The 17,162-nt window shown below is 41.8% G+C and overlaps 1 protein-coding gene across 6 annotated transcripts in view; it reads left to right on the plus strand.

Moving 5' to 3' along the window:
* The window catches only part of SLC26A2 (solute carrier family 26 member 2), a 37,153-nt gene extending 27,685 nt beyond the window's left edge, over positions 1-9,468 (plus strand). For all 6 annotated transcript variants that reach the window (XM_050962645.1, XM_050962641.1, XM_050962642.1 and 3 more), the window contains one exon: positions 180-9,468. In XM_050962645.1, coding sequence (XP_050818602.1) covers positions 180-1,691 — 1,512 coding nt within the window. In that variant the 3' untranslated portion in view covers positions 1,692-9,468. The remainder of the gene's footprint in view (positions 1-179) is intronic.
* Positions 9,469-17,162: the final 7,694 nt, after the last annotated feature.

A 17,162-nucleotide genomic window follows, 5' to 3' on the forward strand; every position in this document is an offset into this window, starting at 1 on the left:
GTGGGGTTTGGGGTGGAGGTTGACAGCTCAAGACCCCCCATGTAATAACCTTGCGACCCCCTGAGGGGTTCCAACCCCCAGTTTGAGAACCTCTGACCTACATTATCTAACTTTCCTGCTAATTTCCATAATGCTAAGATTTGTACTCTAATATATTGTGTGTGGTTGATTCCTTTCAGGTTGCTATGGGCTTCTTTCAGGTGGGCTTTGTCTCAGTGTACCTCTCTGATTCCTTACTCGGCGGATTTGTCACAGGTGCCTCCTTTACTATCCTAACTTCCCAAGTGAAGTATCTCCTGGGCCTGGACATTCCACGCAGCAATGGCATTGGCTCCCTCATAACCACTTGGATAAACATCTTCAAAAACATCCACAAGACCAACATCTGTGACCTCATCACTAGCTTCTTGTGTCTCCTTGTCCTCATCCCAACCAAAGAGCTGAATGAGCATTTTAAATCCAGGCTCAAGGCCCCCATACCTATTGAACTGGTCGTGGTTGTGGCAGCTACGCTGGCATCTCACTTTGGGAAGCTGAAGGAGAATTATGGCTCCAGTGTTGCTGGACACATTCCAACTGGGTTCCTGCCACCCCAGCCACCCAAATGGGATCTGATTCCTAGTGTGGCGATGGATGCTGTTGCCATAGCCATTATTGGCTTCGCTATTACTGTGTCCCTCTCAGAGATGTTCGCCAAGAAGCATGGTTACACAGTGAAGGCCAATCAGGAAATGTATGCCATTGGCTTTTGCAACATTATTCCCTCTTTCTTCCACTGCTTCACAACTAGTGCAGCTCTTGCCAAGACTCTTGTCAAAGAGTCAACGGGCTGCAGAACTCAGATCTCTGGGGTGGTGACCGCGTTGGTCATCCTATTAGTTCTGCTTTTGATTGCACCTCTCTTCTACTCCCTTCAGAAATGTGTCCTGGGGGTCATAACCATTGTGAACCTCAGAGGAGCCCTGCGGAAGTTCAGGGATCTGCCCAAAATGTGGCATCTGAGCAAAGTGGACACAGTGATCTGGTTAGTTACAATGGCCGCTTCGGCACTGCTCAGTACTGAAATTGGTCTGCTGATTGGTGTCTGTTTCTCAATGCTGTGCGTCATTGTGAGGACTCAGAGACCAGAGGCACCATTGCTCGGCTGGGTGGTAGAGACTGAAATATATGAATCCCTGTCTGCCTACAAAAACCTGAAGACTAAGCCAGGTATCGTGGTTTTCCGTTTCGAAGCGCCTCTCTACTATATCAACAAAGAATGCTTTAAATCCACTCTGTATAAGCGGACTGGAGTCAACCCAGCCTGGGTGAAGGCAGCCAAGAAAAAGGCATCAAAGCGAATGCTTAAAGAAAAAATGGTGAATTCTGGTGGCAACCAGGCGGACGTCACAGTGCAGCTTGTCACAGAGCCACTGGTGTTTCACACTCTAGTGATTGACTGCTGCGCAATACAGTTCTTGGACACAGCTGGGATCCACACGCTTAAAGAGATCTGCAAAGATTATGGAGAGATAGGCATCCAGGTGCTGCTGGCCCAGTGCAATACCTCTGTGAGGAGTTCCCTGCACCGGGGAGAGTACTTTAAAAAAGAGGAACAGAACCTCCTCTTCCACAGTGTGCACCAGGCCGTGGACTTTGCATTGGGTGCACATACACAAAGTGGGTGCCGGGAAGGCAACAATTGTGTGTAGGATCAGGGGAAAAAATTGTGGATGTGTACATAATGTGCGTGCACTCACACAGGTAAAATGCACCAAAGTACAGGGTATTGTTAAAAACCTGGTGTAGAGCATACAGTGTGCTTTAATGCTTTAATCTTGCCCTATTGGATAGGGTGATTAGGTAAGGAGTGCTGAATATAGGCATCCTCAATGTGATCGTGATTAACATGTTAAACCAATGTTTTTCATGATCCTTCTATGTTGAGTTCTCCATATCCCAGTATTTACCCCACGTTTAGATCTGCATCCCTGAGAACCTTATTACAGCCATCATCTTTCTGGGTTGGACTTCCTTTGACAGCTGTCAGTGTTCCCCCTTAGTGAATAGTTTGAGGCAACTACACTTTTCCTCCTCAGTTCCAGGACTGGGCATGCTGCCTCCATATCACTCAGCTGGCCAAGGAATGAGTGAGCGGGAACAGATACCCAGCTCTGTTGGGTTGTTCTCTGACATGACAATGGAGAGTGTTTTCTGCTGGATGAGGACCTGGGCCTGACTTTCGCAAAGAGTTACAATCACTCTGAGAAAAAGGAAGTGACAAGTAGATTCCTTGAGGTGTGTGACCTGTGCGTGTTACATATGCAGCAAGTCAGGCAGTGAAAGAACTTCAGGACTCGGAATGATTTGAAATCAAGTCAGCAAGTCTCAGAGCCCGGGTCTGCAGATTTGGGCTCACACTGCGATGCTAAAACCAGCAGTACAGATGTTCGAGTTTGGGCCAGAGCTCAGGCTCTGAATCCCCCTTGCCTCGGGTTTCAGAGCCCATCCTCCAGCCTGAGCTGGAATGTCTGCACGGCTATTTTTAGTTTTTTAGCACAAGCCCAAGTCTGTAGACTCAGACTCTGAGACTTGCTGCTTTGATTTGTTCGAGTTCAGGCTGAGTGCATGACTCTGAGGGTGTGTTTTCATCCCTAATGGGAAAGCATTACAGTTATCTCACTGTCGCATTCTATTGCTGTTATCAGAGGGATCTGCAGAGCATGTACTCTGTATGTTCGTAGGCCTTTGATTACACCTCTGATTGCACAGAGTTTAAGCATCTTTTCAGAAATACAACTTGATGCCTTTCTAGCTTGCATGAGTTGGGTATATATTATACAGGCAGATCAGAATGAAATGCTTTAATAAGTAACTCCTCATGGCCACTTCTAACCAAAGATGTCATGCCACCTACTCTCTGACCTTGTCATCTATTATTCTTATCTAGTAGATAAGGATTGGAGCAATGGTTTTCTTATTCACACACATGGCTGTATATTTGTCGGGAAAGTTTGTCTTTTTATGTTGAGTTCCTTTGGACAGTCTTGATAGATTTTTATTTAATGATTTTTAGAGCACAGTACCAGGAATGGATTATAGATGGGATGGGAAGCTGTAAGACAGGCTCAGTGTAGCCTGACTCATGCTTGACAGTTTTCAGAGTGGTTGCCGTGTTAGTCTGTATCAGCAAAAACAATGAGGAGTCCTTGTGGCACCGTAGAGACTAATACATTTATTTGGGCATAAGCTTTTGTAGGCTAAAACCCACTTCATCTGATGAAGTAGGTTTTAGCCCATGAAAGCTTATGCCTGAATAAATGTGTTAGTCTCTAAGGTGCTACAGGGACTCCTTGTTGTTTTGACGCATGCTTGTATTTAATTATTTGTTTGTATTCAGTTATTTGGCTCGCGCTTAAGAGCAATGGCATGCTATAGACAGAACCCTACAGAATCATAGGAATTAGATCTAATGTATTATTTTCAGTAAAGGGTTGTCCCCTGCAGTCAATATTGTGTGTCATGCAGATTGAGTCATATACATTAGAAACTGAAAAGGTGGGTGAGGTAATATATTGACCCAACTTCCGTTGGTGAGAGACAAGCCACCCCAGCTCTTCTTTACCTTGTCTCTGTAATAGCTTGGGACCAACATAGCTACCACAATATTGCAAGCAGAAATGAAGAAGGCCTTTTAGATTATCCGTTCCATCCCTAATTTGCAACTTTAATACAAACTTCATGTGCTGTTCAGTAGAAACTAGTCACTTGTCCTTCACACATGGAAAGTAACTGTCTTTATATAACAGGGAAGAGTTAATACAAAAGAAATGGAAACCAGTAACAGATCTTCAGCTAATTCTATTTATACTCAGGATCGCCAACTTCAGACATTCAAAAATCAAGAGTCACTCCTAAAAAAAATCATGACATTGGCTTAAAAATTAGGAGGTTAAATAAAAATTCATTTTGTCTTCTGGTTTCTGAGCCTCTAGGGTATATACTTGGACCATATTTTCAAACTTTTCTCTGCAACCGTGAGGGGTTGAAACTTTTTTTTTTAAACATGAAAGTGAGATGATTGCGTAATCACTTGACTCTAAGAGCAGGAGCTTTAAGAAAACACCAAATATCGCAAGACTTGTGATAGTATCACAAGACTTGGCAACACTGGAACTCAGAATCCTCAAATCTTCTGCAGTAGCATACAGGCATTTAGACAAGGTGTGATCGGATGAGGATTTTTCAGGTTCCTGAGTTAAGAGCTTTAGAATTGTTTTAAAGTTTTTTTTAAAAAAAATATTTTTTCAGAGAAATGTACTTGATTGACCAGACCATAAAACACTATAGGTAAGTTCAGGAATACATGATACATAGATTAGAATTATTTTATTATGCAAAGAGTACAAAAATGTATTCCAAAATAAACTACACTAAAAAAGTTTCTTTTTTTCGGAGTATTTAAGAATACAATTTATGATCTTCCCACAAAGTTTGCAATCCTGCACAGTTTTGAGAGAGGGAAATACAACCAAAATTCATCTGTTCTAAAGGCTTGAGCTTGGGCTGTTTAGATAAGAAATTGCAGTTGACCAGATCTTGCTGTCCTGCAGTAGTTTCCATGGCCATTCTCTCCTCAAGTCCGGTTTTCATGAAGCTCCAAGAAAAACTTCCTTGGCAGCGTAAAGCTTCAGTTTTGCAACAAGAAACAGTAGCTCTTGTCTGGACATCAGTAGGAAAATGTTAAGTCTCCAGAGAGCTTAGAAACCTAAGCATACTTCTATAGCTCACAACATTTAGGCTAATGTCAAGAGACAATAATTTTATTGTATGCACAATGACACTTTCTTGGAGACTTGAGACTTACAGGACTATGTTAGTGTAAAACCCTGTATATTCCAGCAGGGGGCTCTGCATGTTCACGTATTGTAGGAAGAATAAACCAGTATATATTGAGAAATGCAGAGGTTAAGCACTAGAGGAAGAACGAAGTATGAGAGTAAATTAAATGAATGAGCCCAATATCAGCCAACTCGGAGGCTTGACTGAATTGCTTTCAATATGATTGTTCACAGGACCATAAAGTGTGACTGGAACATTGATTTTATCCCAACCCCCCTGTTAAACATTAAACTGTTTAGTTTTAAATACTGATTAGAACAAGCAACATATTTCAGGAGAACAGACCAATGTTGGAGAAACATTGTCCTGTGGTATGCTTTCACTTTCCAGTAAGTGTGAGCGTCCCACAAAATTGCAGAACACTTGTTCAAAACTGTTGCATATTAGCTTTCGTAAGAGAATCATAAAAACCTCAGGCAATACAGTTTAAAGCTGTTAATGCAGCGTGATTAAGACACATCTAGAACTAATTTATGTTCTGCTAAAATGCATGTTATTTGGACACAATAAATGCTATTCTTCTACATGGACAACAAAGTTTTTTTTTCCTTTTATACCCAAATACCATTATAGACAAAAAAAAAAAAAAAAAAAAAAAAACAGCTAAGCAGAAATACACCCTTCTGAACAATTTTGTGTAATACAAAAGTGTCCTGAGTGCCATAGCTTATATGCAGGTTGTATATTAATACACACACCCCCACTCAGAAGTGTTCATAGATAAATGTCAACAAAGGTAGAGAACTGGAAAACTTCAAATAATACATTTAAGTGTACTTGAGCACTAAATTAAGATTAGACTTTACCATTGTGCTTGTTATGTGAAACACAATTACCAAGGTATTTACTGTACTTGTTGCACTACTGATGAGGAAGAAGGTCTAATGCACTAAAGCCCAATTATGTGTGTGTATGTTGGACTTTCAGTATTTTAGTGATACATAAAAGAAAAGAGGAAATCATTTGTGTCAGCATGTGGGAATGCATTCTCCACTCCAGATTCTAGCAATAATTCTAGATAATACCTCGAAAACTTTGGGTCAGATCCTCGTTTGGTGTGAATCGGCCTAGATTCATTTGAACAGAGCAAGGCTGAGCTACACCAGCTGAGAATTTAGTACCGTGATACCAGAAATTCTCAATACAGCAATCACCAATCTGAATGATGGATTATGAAATCATTAGCACATTAATTCATTTTAATGACATGGCACTATGGAAATTAAAATTCACAGTCTCAGTTATATACCTTCCAAGAGACTTAATCTCTGCTTTTACTTAGAGCTGCTATTTATAGCAATTTCAGTTGCTCCTAATGTAAGTATTGCACTAATAAATGCTTTAGTTGTTTAAATGTTTTGAAACCCAAAGTTTTCAATCTACTTATTAATAAAAAAAATGACAAATGTACTTCAGTAAGTTACATGGCACTAATTTTAATCCTGGATTTATGACCACATCGTTATCCCTGGTCTTGTGCTTTGTAATGAGCCTCGGTGGAATAATTTCCTTGTAAATCACTGCAGCCTCATCCATTTTTTTTTCTAATTCATTGCAAGATGTGGGCCGTATGCCATTGTGGCATTTGTTTCCCATGTTTTATTGTAAAAAGACATAGCATGTGACTGACTGTGAATAGGAGACCCATTGTCTTTTGAGATACTGCTGTTACCTATGACCTTTACCCATTTTACCCTGTTTGCCAGAAGCTGGGAATGGGCCACTGGAGATGAATCACTTGATGATGACCTGTTCGTTCCCTCTGGGGCACCTGGCATTGGCCCCTGTCAGAAGACAGGATACTGGGCTAGATGGGCCTTTGGTCTGACCCAGTATGGCCATTCTTATGTTCTTATTTTCATAAAAGAAGAAATGAATCTGACATCTGAAGAAAAGAGAGGAAATTATTGGGTGTTAGGGAGTTCAAAGCTCTAGACATACCATTATTCATAATTTCTCCCTATCTTTAGATCAGAAGAAATGTTCAGTACCCTCACCCGGCAGCGAAAGGATTTGAGAAATTTTGTAGAGTGTCAAAAATAATGTTACCTAGGAAGGTCAAATCAGAAGTGTCTTTATTATGGAGGCTAGTATGAAATTGGCTTCTCCATGTGTGCATAGGTCTGTGCATAGGTCAGTCTGTCTGACTTATTCCACAGTCAGTGTAGGAACAATGCACGGTCCTGAGTAGTTGCTGTTTAATGCTGCTGTGTGGGTCACAGTGTCTCATTACATACATGCTATGTACAGTAGGGTTTCTTTGTTTTCAGGCTTATTTATTTATGTATAATTCTGTACCCTCAGCTCTACCAGCCTAGACTGCTGGACTTGCATTTCACCTGCACTCTGTCAGGTTGCAGCAACCAATGGAAAGTTATACACTGAGCCTGCCAAAGTGTCCAGTGGTACCTCCATATCTATTGTTGCTGCCGTCTGAGTTACTAACAAACCGTTTAAAACTCATCATATGACGTTGGTGAGTCTAACGGGTTCAATCAAAACATCACAGGTGGCAAGGTACCTGTAAAAGGATTTGGAACCCAGGGACTGTGATTCAGTAAAAATCCCATTTTGCCTTTCTCTCTTGCTGAACTCCACTGTGAATTCTGGCTACATTGGATCCTAGATCTCCATTGTTTTTAGTGCTAGAAAAAGACCATAGAAATTTAAAATAAGAAAAAATCCATTGAGTCGGGGTAGTCAATTATTTGTTGTCATTGTATAGTCAAGGTCCAGACTCCAGAGAAAATAATTTAAATGAAATAAATAAATAATACTAAATAAAAAGATTTTGGGGTTCGTTCAAAAGCACCTGGTGGTCTAGGTTTGGCCTGTGGTCCGCCTACTGACTACTCCTGCATTAGGTCATCGACTGAATCCTCTCAGACAATGTAGGGCTGTTCCTTTCAATGCATTTCCTAGAGCTTTTTTCTCTCTGCTTTTGGAGAGGCAATGATATGATGACTAAGGCCAAGTCTATGCTAAAAAGTTAGGTTGACTCAGCTGCATTGCTCAGAAGTTTGAAAAATCCACATCTCTGAGTGACATAGTTAAGCTAAGCGAATCCCCTGTGTAGACTGTGCTAGCTACTGCCTCTTGGGGAGGTGGATTAACTACCGTGGGAGAACCTGCACTTAAAAGGTTTTAATGGCATATCTATGTGAGGTATCATGAGGGGGGGGTCATTTTCTTATACTGATCTAGTTATGCCACTAAAAGCCCTACTGTAGACAGAGATATTCTGATGTAAGGCCCTTTATATCCGTATAGTGTTTATCTTATTTTGCTTTGCTGAATCCGAATATGCTATACTGGTATAAGTGTTTTTTATAATGGTACACTTGCATCCACACTAGGGGAGTTTGCCACCCTAAACTATGTTGGCATAGTTAAAGCAGCAAAACTTTTAAGTGTAGACAAGGTGTTATGCATGTGCTTTACTTTATACACTGTGAACAGTCCTCTGTTCCAATCAAGCTCCAACCTGAGCAGAAAACTAATTTTTGGACTCACTTTTACTTTTGATGCCATTAAATAGTAGAAAACTGAGCCTGGAGTCAGGTAAAATAACTGATCTTTAAAACAAAGATAGACAGTTTAATGACATGATGTAGTTAGTACCTTTGCACTTCATAGTCTATAGGTAATGTCAGACAGATGCCTGCCTCTCTAAACTGGGGGTATATAAAATGTTAGTGCATTTAAGAGGCTTGTATTAATTAGATTTACTGCCAAAATTATCTTTTTTTTTTGAATTAGCTAACTTCTAGCTTTAGGAAGAAAAACTTTTTTGGGGGGTGGGGGAGGAGTATAGGCTGGGAAATGGTCAAAGGTAGCTAAAGCTTCATTGTGGAGACTGACAGGCTTTTACTGGCTTCTTGGTTCATTGGACTCATCTTTTGGAATTTTGTGTCACACAACAAATCAAAGCGACATTTTCCTAAGTGGAAACAACAAGTTTTATCATTACCCTTTTCAAATTTGGGATAAATTTAAGTAAACGAAAGCTTAAATAGCCAAACATTTCACATTAGGAAGTAGATCTTCTCACTTTACAAAAATGTTTTATGTTTAACAAGAAGGTTTTGAACGGTACAGAACTACAAACCAAATAACTTTTTTTTTTTTTACCTGTCTGCACAATGGGTGTTTTGATACTGACCTGATGATCTACAACATTAACCAGAAATCAAGTTTAGAAGACTTTAGCTAGCTGGGGAGAGCCATTAAGTGATCTAATCTCACTACATTCTGCACATGTAACTTGTTAACATAAACTATGACTGTGCATGGAAAGAGAGGAGAGACCTGGTGTTTGAACATCTTACTTTTCACCAAGAAGCTGTACAAATTGCCCAAACATTTGTATATAATGGGTTATATTTCATCAGTCTCTGTATTTTGCCTTACTGTAGAAAAAATGTCTGTGTTTTGTAGATTGTCAAATTCTTCATATTATCTCCAGTTGTTAAACAGTACTGATAATATTTTTAATACCAATGTGCCTTATGAAAGAGTGGCTGTGGAGAAACCATCAACACAAGAATTGTATCAGTTTTAATAAACATTTTTGTTCACATTTAAAAAGAGGATATTTATAATTTTTCTGTTCCTGATGTTTAAGCTCTTTTCATTTAGGTATTAAGCAAGTACAGATACAAATGTTACATTCTTTAGACAACAATTTCTATCCAAACAAATTTGTGAGCGATGACACGTACAGCTAATTTTTTTTCCAAATTAGTTAAAAATTTAGTAACAAAGTAACATTTTCATACTCAGAATGTAATAGCACAATCACCTATGTTTAATTTTATATATACACATAGTTCTATATGAACAGGAATCACAGTGTATTAGAAAGAGCTCATTGCATGTGACTGGCTAATGCTGCATAGGCAGAATCACGCTTTCCCCTCAGTCCAGCCTTCAGTGCTCCATGTTGCTATGCCACTGTGCATCCCTTCTGCAGATATGGCCATTTATGACACATTGGGTGGTTGTTTTGCAATGTGTGTAAATGACCTCTGGTGACCAGGCTCAAATCCCCAAACTGGATCATAAGTCAGTGCAAGAGATGAGTGAGTCGTCTTCTTAGCGTATGTGTAAGGTGCCTCAGGTGCATTCATCACCCAGTTTGGTCCACTGATTGGATCATTAGCTTCCCCAGCCCAGGCTGGGTACTGTCAGGGAGTGTGACGTGAACTCTGATCCATGCCTCCCAAGGAGTGAGTGGAATAGTGTTATCCAAATTTCTAAATACAAATGTATACTCACAGGGTATAGTGCTTTGTAACACTAAATATTTAATTCTCACAATGTTACTGTGATGTAGTTGGTATCCCTGGGTATGTCTACACTGCAAAACCCACCTTGGCTGGCCCACTAAGAGGACTCCTTTCACACTTGGAGGGAAGACACAGTAGGAAGTAGAGAGAGATTCCTTTGGTACAATTCCTCTTGTTTACCAAATAAAATCTTTTGATACCGGCAATGCTGCCATCCTCTAGGAGTATTTGACTAAACCCTTCCAATCATCCCTAGTGGGCAGAACAAGTTTTCACCAAAATATTCCTCTTGAATGTTGTTTGTTTTCAAAATACAACTGTTTGGCTGGCTTCACAGTTTCAATCAGGCAGAGGTAGATAAAAAGGACCAACAGCATGGGTGGATTATCTAGGTCTCTTCTCAATGGGAGCAAGATACAATCCAGGAAGAGGACTAGGAAACAGGTTTGAAACTTTTTGCCTCATGCATTCTCTTCTCTTTGCTCCTGTTTTGAGGTGAGATGGTTGGTGAGAAGCAGCTTGGGAGATGCAGAGGATCTCCCTTCAGGTAGCTCATGGTCACAGAGATGTACGTACACTGTCATTGCTGTCGCAAAGGTATTCCCTGTTCCTCATGAGACCAGAGGTCAGTTGTCATGGGGTTTCACAGAAGGAAGCCAGAGCGCTGAAACAATGCAACAGGGAAGGGGGAAAGCGAGCCAGAGGGCAGTGTCATTTGGTTTCAGAATTGCAGCCCTGCAATGTCTGGATGACTTGAGGAGCCCTAGTTCTGAATTTCCCGGCTTTGAATGGGTCAGACCGGCTGAACGACTAGAAAATATGAACACCTGTGTTTTCATATAATGTAGCATTACTGCATGCAGCAGTGATAGATGCTGTAGGGAACCACAAAATGGTTGTATTTCCATTTGAGCAAGTGCAAGTGAGACAGCTGGCTAAATACATCTCCCCTCTAAAAACCTGCCATGGAATATTGTCCCCTGGTGAAGTTGCTCAAAAGGGCATTTGCTATTCTTGTTGCCACAGTTGTGAGGCAATATCTCTGACTGCTGGGAAAGTACCCAACAGGAATAGCCACGTCACCACAAAACAGCATTTAAGGCTTGGGTGCACATGGAAGTTAATCCAGAAAAGGGTCAGATGTGACTAAAGCAAATTAACTATTCCTGATTAACTCCATGTGTGGCTGCTCTTATTCTGAAGTAAGGGAGTATTTACAAAGTGGATTGAAGTAGATCAAACTAATTCAGAATAAGGGATTTATATTCTGGAATAAGGGCTTCCACACATGGAGTTAATCAGCAATAGTTGTTTGGAACTAATTCCCTGGGGGCTGGCGCACTGTTTTCCTAGCCCCAAAATAAACCAGGGAAACAGCATTCAGTCCCTTTTCTCCAGGGACATCTTTATGGGAATTTATAGAGTCCAAACAGAACAGATGCCACAAAACACACACAGCAGTTACAACCAACAGTCACACAGACCTGTGAGCAGGACTCCAGCTCACACTCAGATGTTCTCCCTTGGGCTTCCTCTAGAGGTCAGGACTAACTGGCTGCTGCATTAAGCCTCTGGGGTTTGGGCTAGGCTAGCCCGTCATATTCCCCATGTTATAATAGACAAACTCTGAGAATGGAAAAGGCATTTTAAAGGGTTCAGTTTTCAAGTTTACCCATCAGGTGAGTATGCAGCTGTGCAACAAATACCCCTTATGCCCTTAGGATGTTGAATGAATGTACATGCTTTCTGAAACTGCTCAGAATTTTTTTTGTAGAAATTTACAGTAATTTCAATGAAATATGGCTTCTGTAAAAATGAAAATTTTCAGAGGAAAAAAATCATTTTTGATGGAATTTTCCTTTCTTTAAAAGCAGTGGTGGATTTAGAGTTAGTGGGGCCCTGTGCGCAGCTTCATTTTCGGGACCCAGCCAAGAAAAAGAACATTCTCGCTTATCTCCCCCTCCCCATTTTTCATTTTTTCTCTTTCATCCTCCTATATTATAAGGAATGGGAAGTAAATGAAAATAAAGTGAGGTACCTGGATTGGAGCAGGGAGCTGGGGTGCAGGAAAGGGTGCAGGGGGTGGGCTGGGAGGAAGTTTGGGTGGAGGGTGTGGGCTCTGAGCTGGGGGAGGGTTGGGGTGGGGGAGGGGGGCAGGCGCTTACCTCCGGTGGTGTGGCTCCCAAAGCTACCAGCACACACACACACACACACACTCCCCCCAGGGGACATGCCGGCCACTTCCAGATGTGAAGCAGTGTGGAGGGAGGGAGGCAGAGCAGGCTGGGAGCTGCCTTAGCCCGCTGCTGGCACGTCTCTGTGCGCCCCTTGTGGGGAGGGAGGGAGCGGGTCTCCATGTGCTGCCGAGGCAGGGGCAGTGCACAGAGCTGCCCCCCCTCCTTCCCCACCAGGGGCATGCAGAGACATGGCAGCAGCTGCCCACTTCCTGGAGCGGCATGCAGTCAGCCTGCCTGCCTGAGCCCTGCTGCGCCATCAGCCGGGACTGGGGGGGGCAGGTTGTTAGATATTTGTCCTGCATTTTGGGGATTCCCCTGTCATTGGGGGCCCTGTGCCACTGCACAGTTTGTTTCATGGTAAATCTGCTCCTGTTTAAAAGTGAAAAACCAAAACAATTTTTTTTTTAACCAAAAGGCTTGTTTTGAGCACTCGACATTTTGGGGGGTTTGGTCTTTAAAAAAAAAAATTGGAAATTTTTTCATAAGAAAATTTGATAAAAAGAAAAAAAAAAGTTTTCAAATTTTCCAGCAAAAATACTTGGCATGTTTTGATGAACTCTGATGCTTTCATAATCAACCACCACAACCACTGAATTTCACCTGCTTGGACAGAAGGGGTCTCTATTCCTCTGTTATAGAGGTTTGTTGGCTGCAATTGATTTTTCTGGTGCTTACCTACTCCCTGAATTCTCAGCAGCAGCCAGGAAAGTGGAGCTGGTTGCCTTGTTAACAAAAACCCAATTTACAACTATTTATACAAACAAAAACACCAGTGCCAACTCAGTACAATTAATGGGTTCATATTATGTATCACATATGGACATGCAGATACTACTGAGCATTCATGACAATGTTCACAAATCTCAAGAATTTCACTAATGTTATCACAATTCATAGCAAAACATCTTGCTATTCATCATTCTCCTTTTTAAAAACTCACTTACTCCATCAGGGAAGAGAAGCACAATGGCCCATGATTTAGTTAACCGGTCATGCAGCACAAATACCAAATCGCATCTAACAGGCTGAAAGTTATTAGTTAAAACTAATTAGGTAACTTCTGACAGGCTGAAAGTTTTAATAGCCTGTTAAGCATCAACAGAAACCAAGTTTGGTTCACAAATGATTTGCTAACCAAGAAATGCATAGAGCCATGTGGGAACTGGAATTTTCCATTTTGCAGGGAATTCCAGGATTTCAAAATTTGTTCTGCTCCAAATCAAAACGAAAACAAAGAATTTCAAATATTTCCCATGAAATGAAATTTCTGACCAAAAAAATCATTTGGGAGAGTTGAAACATTTTGTTTGGATTTTGGCTTTTTTTTTTTAATTTTAATAGACTCATAGACTTTAAGATCAGAAGGGACCATCGTGATCATCTAGTCTGACATCATGCACATTGCAGGCCACAGAACCTCACCCACCCACGCCTATAATAGACCCCCTAACCTCTGGCTGAGTTGCTGAAGTCCTCAAATCATGGTTTAAAGACTTCTTGTTACAGAGAATCCACCATTTACACTAGTTTAAACCTGCAAATGACCTATGGCCCATGCCACAGAGGAAGGCAAAACCCCTCCTGCATGGATAGCGGGTATCAAAGACCAGAGAAGGCTAAATCTCCCCTAACCCAAGCTGTGACCCTGCTCCCGCTCTGCCCCAAGTCCCATCCCTCTCACCCAAAGCCAGGGGAGGCTCAACTCTGGCCAGCAACCTGGAGCTGGGGTATGGCTGGTGACCAGTGGGCAGCCTGGGCCAGTAGGTGGCTCAGGGCCGGCCGGCAATCCAGGACAGCTTGGGGCTGGCTGGCATGGCTGGGGCAGCTCAGGCCAACCAGCATGTCTGGGGGTTGGTCCAGCGCTTGGGGCTGGCTAGTGTAGCCCAGGCATTGGGCCAGCTTGACCAGGGCTCCTCTGGCCATGGTGGATGGGAGGGGAGGGATTCTGATGAATGAGGCGGTGGAAGGAGCAGGGCCTGGGGTGGAAGGAGTGGGGACGGGGGGCTAGCCTCCCTGAAGGTGTGGTTGATATGCCACTCATACCATCCAGGGTCTCTGCCAATCTTACCTGAGGGAAAATTCCTTCCCAATCCGAAATACAGTGATTAGTTAGATCACGAGCACGTGGGCAAGACCCACAAGCCAGATACCCGGGAAAAAATTCTCTGTAGTAATTCACAGCCTTCCCTCTCTAATGTCCCATCACTGGCCATTGATAAAAGAAAATTTTAGATGAAAAGTCTTTCAAAATGAAAAATTAAGATGCTCCATTCTGAAAATGTTGACCATTATGTTTGGGCCTTATTGAAATGCTTTTTTTTCAACTTTTCTCCCCCACAACTAAATGTCCTCAGAATAAACACATTCCTGAGAGAAATTTCAGTATAAATGAAATGACCTTTTCTAATGGAAAAATAAAATGTACAAGCTCTGTTGCTACATTTGCAACAAGCATTGGCCTAATTCTCCATTGCCCTTCGCCTTGGATAGTAATTTACACCAGCATCTGTCCCTCCAACCTGGGCTTCCTCCCATACTGTGATGTTATTGTTAAGCCACAAACCTCTGTCAGGTAGGTACTGTACTTACACAGACATCCACAAGCAGAGACACACCCAGCTGACTTACATGACTGCTTTTGCCAACCACTCATGAACCAACAATAAAGAGGCTCCAGCCAATTCTCTCAGCTCCCCAGACTAGGACCCCCAGGCTGTACTGTCTTGCCTTTGTTAGAATCCTGACCAGAGTAAGTTTATTACCCAGTCCACCACTTCTGCAAAGGAAAGTGGACGTGCACCAGCCCTGAGCAGATTTCCCAAGCATTTCAACCATAATGCACTGTTTTAGGTAAAATATAGAACAGATTTATTAACTACAGAAAGATAGATTTTAAGTGATTATAAGTAATGAGCGTGCAGATCAAAGTTGGCTACCTCAGAAATAAAAGTAAAATCACAGTCTGAGTTCTATAAATTAGACAGGATTTGAATCAAGCAGTGTCTCACCTTGGTAGATGGTATAGTTCCTTAATATACATGCTCCTTTCTAGCCTGGGATCACCACCCTAGTTCAGTCTTTTTCCTCCAGATGTGCTTCCAGGTGTTTATTTGTGTGTGTGTGGGGGGGGGTGAGGCCAGGGGATGATGTCACTTTCCCTCTTTTATAGCTTCTTCCAGCTTGTTGGAAAGAGCCTTTGATATGACGTGGGTCAAGCATTCTCCATTGTCGGTGTGCTATCGCTGAGAAGTCTCGATTGTACATGGTTCCTGGGATAGTCCTTGGGTGTGTGGATTCCTTTCATGGGTCGTCAGAACGTCTGGCTCTTCCATTGTTGCACTTGAAAGGCTGGTTGTAGGTGTTCCCAACCTTACAACATATTTCAGTAACACACACATAGCAAAACTTCATAACTTCCCATACAATGATAGCTTATACAATCCAAGAGGATATTAATGTTCAACAGGTCAAGACTTTTAAAATGATACCTCACAAGGCATACTTTGTACAAAAATATCATAATTATATGGCAGTGGTGAATATGGGGGTTCCAGGGTACTGTTTTGGGGCACAGTGGGCCACAATGAGAGAGTCAGGTCTAGAATGAATGGTGGATCTGAATTAAACCTCATGCTTCAGGGATACAGTGATCAGGATGAGACCTAAAGTCAGACCCACATCTGCCTAATGCATCTTGTACTGGCCACTATCAGAGACAGGATACTGGATCGGATAGCCCTTGGGTCTGATCCAGTCTGGCAGTTCTGATGCTCCTATCTCATTATGAGAAACATTTGGAAAGAGCTAGTAAAATGATCAGTGTAATGCACAATGACACAGAATCCTGTTATTGATAAGGGCCCTATTTATTTACAATGTCTCTGCTAAGTGCCTCCCCTGTTCTTTCCCTCTTTGGTCATCTCCTTTGAAAAAATAAAAAAATAAATCCTCACCTCACTCTGCGTGGGTATTTTATTCTGTAGTCCTGGTGCACGATTGACATTAAGAGCATGCTGGTCACCAGAGGGCATAAGCGCATTACATGTAGAGATCCATGAGAACTGTGTTTCTCTCTCATCTGTCATGCGGGATCTTGCTAGAGTGATATTTTCCCCATGCTCCAGTGCAGTATAAAATAATTGCATTCACTTCTTGAGTTAAATTTGCAAACAATTGATTTCCTTTTATTATCGTGGGAGGAAATAAAGGATTTACGATTTGTTGGGGGTGTTTTGCTTTGCTAGAGTAAGACCCTTTAATGTATTGAAGACACAAATATGTAGTGAGTTTAAAGTACTGAAAAATAGGCACATTTCCCACTGGACAGCACAGTAAAAAAAGGACTTGGTTCAGGCACCTTGAAATGTAGGGTGGGAGTCTCTTAAGGAATGAATTTTATGCTGGGATAAACTTGAAAAGAATTCTACAAACACTGTAACTTTTCTTGAGTTTAGAGCCCAGAGGCAGAATAGAAACATTACTGCTGTTTTATTAACAGGCAACATTCAGCTACAGGAGCAGGGGAGCAGGAATCTTCTCCAAGCAGCAAACATTTCAGCCAAGCTCCCCAGCTGGCTACTGATTGATACAACACTCAGTCAATGAAACACAAGATAGAGGCATGATAGCATCAGAATAAGATGTCATTGGCTAATCAGGACATTGTTCCTTAGCAACGTCAGAGATCTGATTAGCCCTTTTGTTAGCTGATTTATATTTGTACAGATTTTTATATTGTTACTTCACTGCCAGGGTA

This window comes from Gopherus flavomarginatus, chromosome 7, assembly GCF_025201925.1.
Source record: "Gopherus flavomarginatus isolate rGopFla2 chromosome 7, rGopFla2.mat.asm, whole genome shotgun sequence".
In the NCBI taxonomy this organism is placed as follows: Eukaryota; Metazoa; Chordata; order Testudines; family Testudinidae; genus Gopherus; species Gopherus flavomarginatus.